This window comes from Aquila chrysaetos, chromosome 15, assembly GCF_900496995.4.
Source record: "Aquila chrysaetos chrysaetos chromosome 15, bAquChr1.4, whole genome shotgun sequence".
Taxonomy (NCBI): domain Eukaryota; kingdom Metazoa; phylum Chordata; class Aves; order Accipitriformes; family Accipitridae; genus Aquila; species Aquila chrysaetos.
In genome coordinates, this window is record NC_044018.1 from 6,210,664 (window position 1) to 6,216,663 (window position 6,000).

The 6,000-nt window shown below is 45.9% G+C and overlaps 1 protein-coding gene across 5 annotated transcripts in view; it reads left to right on the forward strand.

The window, feature by feature from the left end:
- Positions 1 to 5,633, forward strand: part of RUNX2 (RUNX family transcription factor 2) — a 223,373-nt gene extending 217,740 nt beyond the window's left edge. For all 5 annotated transcript variants that reach the window (XM_030037300.1, XM_041128816.1, XM_041128818.1 and 2 more), the window contains one exon: positions 4,843 to 5,633. In XM_030037300.1, coding sequence (XP_029893160.1) covers positions 4,843 to 5,525 — 683 coding nt within the window. In that variant the 3' untranslated portion in view covers positions 5,526 to 5,633. The remainder of the gene's footprint in view (positions 1 to 4,842) is intronic.
- The last annotated feature ends 367 nt before the right edge of the window (positions 5,634 to 6,000 follow it).

Here is a 6,000-nt window from a genome sequence, read left to right on the forward strand (position 1 = left end):
TTCCAAAGACGGACTTTGTCCGTGCAAAAGCAGTACCGCCCTCGCTTACGCAAACGTTGCTATTGGACTTTCATTTACCACAAGCTGTTAGGACTTTAGTTTCACTTCTTACTAGAAAGAGGAGGCAGGCGTATATTTAGACTTTCTTTGGAAGCAGCTGCAAAATGAAGTGGGAGCGCGTGCATGCGCTCGGTCTCACAGGCACACACGCAGACGCTGCCAGCTTTAGACCAACTTCAGAAACCTGAGCAGAAAGGACAGTGCACAAAGACCTCCTGCAGCTTACTGTGTCATCGAGGGGACTGCATTACTCATTTCAACATCTTAGCATCTTTATCATTGAAATAGGTTGTTTGTTCAGTGCTGACTCACTGGAAAGATTATCACCTTCTGAACCACCAGCTCATTTCTTGAAGCACTCTAGGAGACTAAGTCTCTACTCTCTTGCACCTTAAACCATATCTCCATGGTTTTCTGCCTTCCACGGGAACACAGAGGGAGCACTACCCATCTACTGTTCTGATTTGATAGGAAATTACTTACATTATTTATACCTAAAGCGAGGAATGCAGCTCACTCAACTTCAGCCATTTAGAAGTTAGTCAGCCCATCTAACATAGTTGACTTAGTCCTACAAGAAGTGCTGGAAGGGGAGGACATTCCAGAGCATGATCCTCCCACCCTTCTTAGGGACCTGATAGCTTGGGGTGTCTTGTCCCCAGAGGTGCTTCTTTCTCTGCTGGAGCCGGGAAGACTGTCTTGCACTAGATGACAGCTAAACGGCTAATGTTAGATGAGCTGAATCCCATGCAGTGTGATAGCCAGTGGAAAGTCATGCCCCTGCTTTTCCCTCAAGGTTTCTTCTTCACAGACCTTTCCCTTGTTAGCTGACAAAAGACTAAGACATCAGAGTTTACAGCAATTTGGCTGCAAGGCAGATAAAATCAGTAGTCAAACAAAAGCAGCTAAGATAGCCAAGACTGCCTGAAAAGTTAAATGCATGCTCTTCTCATACAGATGAATGCATTTAAAGTAACTTTAGTTTCCCCATTCTCACAGGGCAGCCCATTAATCTTTTGGTAACATCCATCATCATGGGCAGGAGAAGTACCAGGAAATCCTCTCCTGGAGGTGCTCCTGTGCTCTCTCTCATTACTGTATCACCTGGCCTATTTACAGTCCTGCGAGTTTTTAACATCCCGAAGTCCTCTCAGAGGTGGCAGTGCAGAAGTATTCCCAGTTATTTGCAAATAGGTAACATGAAGATGTGCCACTGTTTTCGCTTTGGGAGATCCGTAGTAGATCAGGAGGGTAGTGAATGTCAGGCATCCACTGTTTATAAGCTCGGCATCCATCTTATTTTTATGCACCTGGTATAGGAGTTCTTTTCTGAAATGTAGGCATTTTCAGTGCATGGCATCCACAGCCAAGTTAGTTACCCTACATTATTGCCAGCAAAGAGATGAGGACAAATATTTCTTATTCTAGCAATAAAGAGGTGATGCTAGACATATTTAATCCACTGACTATGAAAAAAGGCTAGGGAATTAGATAAGATGTAGACATCTATACTGTAGGCTGTTAAAGCTAAAGGTGACCTGAATCCCATCTCCGTAAACCAATCCTCCTGAAGGATGAGGCCAAGCTCCCTATGCACTCGGTAGAAAGAAGTAAGTGACTCTGAGGCTGTTCAGAGAGATACAGCCTTCCCTGTCTAAGCCTTCCCTTTGGGGGCTTTCCCTCTATATACAACACAGAAAATGCAGGTGCTCTCATGGAATTTCTTCACTAGGCACTTACAGTTCAGTTGTTTAGATGAAGTGGATCCCAATCCAGATTTTCTGAGTCCTGGATTAACTTCCCTAACTGGTGAAATAACTTTTCTTCTAAGCTACAAGCCTGCCTTGAACAGTCAGTCTTCGCTTGTGGGAATATGCTACAGTACCTACCCATCTTCTGTAGACTGGGTGTACTGGACAATACTGAATGACCATGCACAAGTGGGTTGATATGTTTAGGGAAGGTCACTGTACTTGTCTGAGCACCTTGTCTTCAACATCTCTCTTCTCTGCAGGCATCCATCCAACCCCACTTAGCTACAGCTCTGTTTACATGCAGATCTAACAGCCCCAGGAATTCATGTGCACCTGGATGCTCCAGTTAAGAAGACTCTCTTTCTGCTGGGGCTGTACAAAAAAGTGAAAAAAGCAAGCACTAGGGTTGTAATGGGTTGTAACAGTCAGATAAAACAGAATTAGAGAGGAAGGAAATAAATAGAATCATCCTGTTGTATATGATAAGCAACTGTAGTAGCTTGCTCCATGCTTCATTGTGCTTAGGACTTCCCTATTCTTGGGCTTTCTCAAACATACCCTAGCAATTTTGTCCATGGAGAAAAGATTATTGACCCTAGCTGACACTGCTTTGAGCAGGGGTTGTGACTAGACTGTCTCCAGAGGTCCCTTCCCACCTCAGCGATGCTGTGATTCCACAGTTTTCATCATCAGTTTGGGTCTTTGGATATTGAGCAGCTGGGTCAGACCCCATCCAGACAAGTAGTCGCTGCACAATGTCAGCTGTGCACATACCCAGCCGTTGATCTGAGCCGTGCAACAGCTTCCACATGTCCTGGATACGCCAGGCTCCCTGTGCGGGTGCCCAGACGCCCATGTGGAATTTCTTAGATGGAGGTATGGGAGCCTGATCAAGCTGAGCAAGATGTGTTTAAAAGGCTGCATGGCATAAATAAATCTTAAGGGGGGATTAGGGGGATGACAAAGCTGTGGCTTCTGATAGGGAAGCCACGCTGTTTGGAAAGATTGCAACTAAAAAGGAGAGCCTTTGGCGACCAGATTTTTGTCTCTATTTTTGTTTGTATTAGTTACTGCTCCTTGTATTTTAACCCAAATTACTCTTTAACCATTTAAGAATCATTTGTGATAGTTATTTGTCTAAACCAGATTACCTCAAGGTTTGTTGAGCCTCCTCTGCTCTTCAATGTATGGAAAAAAGGTACACTTAATTTGGTTTGTTTGGCCAGTGTGTGAACAGGGATTAGCCATGCTATATATAGACCATAAACACTGTTCTGGTTAACACTACGGTTGAGCCAAACCTGAACCTTTCATCTCACCCTTTGCAAACTTTGGTGGTTTGGATGGAAATGGAACCTGTATTTGAACTGTGCTTTATTTTTTGTTTTTTGTTTTGAAAAACCAAAGCCCAATCAATAACAGTTTGGAAACCCAATGTCCAACATCCTCAGTCCACCTCTAGTGAAAAGGGATCGAGCGCCTGTGTAGGCAGGGACTTTGTGTTGGGAAGAAAGCCAATATACAAAGGAAGGAAACTGTTTCAAGGAACCTGCAGTAACTTTCCATAAAAATCTCAGGGACATAAGAGCATGCTGAATTTTGTGTCATAATCCCCTCCAACCAAAATGTGTGTTTGATTAACGAAAACGTGGTGGTCCAATGTGGGACAAAGATGGACTTTTGTTGGCTGCACATCCAATTGGTTTGGTGTTAGAAATGACAGAGAAAAGCCCTCATTTGCTTTTGACTCACAGTTTCAGTTTGCTATCTGGAACACCAAACCAGCCAGTAATGAAAATGGATTTCTCACATCAGATTTTTTAGATGCCAGAAATAATAATAGTATGGTGTTAACACCTCAGTACTTGGCTTTCTCTAGGTTGTCTTAACCTAGATAAATCTATTAATTTGTGTCTTTGTATCCACAGCAGTGCCTTAAAATTTGCACTTAATTGCAGCAGAAGTAGTTTTAAAATCCATCCGTCTTACACTGACCATTCCTGTAGCATCTCACCACCTTCTGTATAATGTGTTCCCAATGCTAAAATAAAGATCAGCGGCGTGGTATAGTAATTCCACTTATGCAGATACTCGAGGCTGTTGAAAGGCTAACATTTCCTATTACATTTCTGGCTTTCAGAATTATTGTAAAAATAGGATCATCCTTACCATACAGTATTTACCAACCGAGCACAGCGGGTAGAGCACCTTGGACCATAGAGTGGCTCTCCAAACCTTTGCATGTTCCCCAGAGGCTGCTCTGTCATCCTACACTGTATATGTTGAACTCAGTCCAAGCAAGCATGTTTCTAATTACTTCAGTGGACATTGGATGAGGTCCACTGAACTGCTTGCAAGGTAGCATAGGTGTCAAGCTGGGATGCACAGTGTCAAAAATTTCTTTCTCGGTCTCTTTGTTGATTTTTATAGCTGAAGCTGCTAAATATCTACAGGCAGGGATCTATGTCTAATTTTAATTGTGTGAACTCTGTCATGCTTCCACATAAAAAATAAAGCTATTGAAGAGTTTAAGCCACCAACTAGCTCCTACTGTTTCTGGTGTTGACCTGTCCATTCAAAGCAGAATGCTGAAAACTGGGACCCTCTATGAAGCAGTAATTAACTTTGGCTCTGGCAGCAGCTGTCCAGCCCTCACATCTCCATGGGAGATCTGAGTCAGTTAGGACATTACTGTCGTTCCATGACTGGCCAGGAAAACACAGTAGGTAATTCACCAGCTAATGCATACCTATGAGATGTCAACCAGAAAAATGTTAAGGCCTGTCCACAAGCTTTATGAAGAATGAGAGTGGAAGGATACTTTAGATTTATAATGTCAAGTTGCATGTTTACCTACAGTAGGCTTTCGTCTTTGAGTATGTCTGTTCTTTTCTAATTGGCCTTACAGAGAGTATCACTGTTCACTCTTGAATCAAAAAGGCCCAGTCCCACTGAAATGACAGCAAGCAGCAGTCCCTGTATGTAAGTACGTGTGTGAATCAAGGCTCATGATGTGTTTTCCTTGCAGACTCAGACCCTTGCACACCTGACGCTCCACCTGCTGCCACTTCACCACCAACCTCTGAAGAACCTGGACCTTTCACAGCTCCAGCATCACCCTCCTCTTCCTCTGACACCGGTACTGCATCATTTTCACCACCGTTACCTGCCTGCGTTGCAGCCTTACATCCCAAACCACCTCCTGTTCCACCATCAACATCAACTTCTGCTGCCGCTGTTCACCCTGGACTCCCTTCTCTTCCCGCACCACCCGCCTCCACTCCATCCCTGCACCCTGGACTTTATTTGCCGGTAGTCCCACCTGGCAGTGCCACCCACCTCATCAACTGGCTGCCCTTCCTTGCTTCTGCAACCCTCGCCACCATTCGGGGGAAGGAAGAAGACCAACCACCCGTAAGAACGGGCTCCCTGGAAGGCATGAAGCGCAGCAGCAGCACACCCCCACACCCCTCCCATGATGGAAATCCCCAGGCAGCGCCTATGGGAGACACGGCTCCGGGGGCTGCTCCCTCGCCGCCAGCTGCCCACGCCGTGCCCCCGAGCTCCGAGCAGGCGTCGGCGAATGTGAGCGACATCCTGGCAGAGCTGCGGACGATGAACAGCCACCTCTCCATCATCGCCCGAGCCCTGACGCAGCTGGCGTCGTCGCTGGCGCCGCAGCAGGACACGCGTGGCACCCCACCGCCATAGCGCCGGGCTCCGCACCGGCTCGCCCTGCTCGTAGGGGCTGGCGTTGGCCGGGGACAGCCCACGGTGGAGGTAGGGTGGAGGAAAGGGACCCTACCCAAACCTGCCCGTATCGTCTGTGCCAGTTCACTGCGCTCGCCGACACCGACCGTGTCTCCCCAGTGGGTTTTTCTGTTTGTTTGTTTATTTGCTCCTTGTAAATGGCTGCATATATTAAAAAATAGTTTTGTGGTCTTGTTAATAAAATTGTTTATATTTCTTGCATTCCTTTCAGATGTGCTCGCTCCCCTCCTCTCACCCATTAACCACACGAGCACTGGTAGGAATCGGTGAGGTCTCGCACAGAGAATGCGGAGAATCTGAAGCGGTGAGAAGTTACCCATGACAAAATGCTTGAGGAGGTGGCAAAACCCCTCTGAGCAACGTGGGGGACACAGACAGGAAAGAACATAACAAAACCCTGAAAAATTTTCCTATT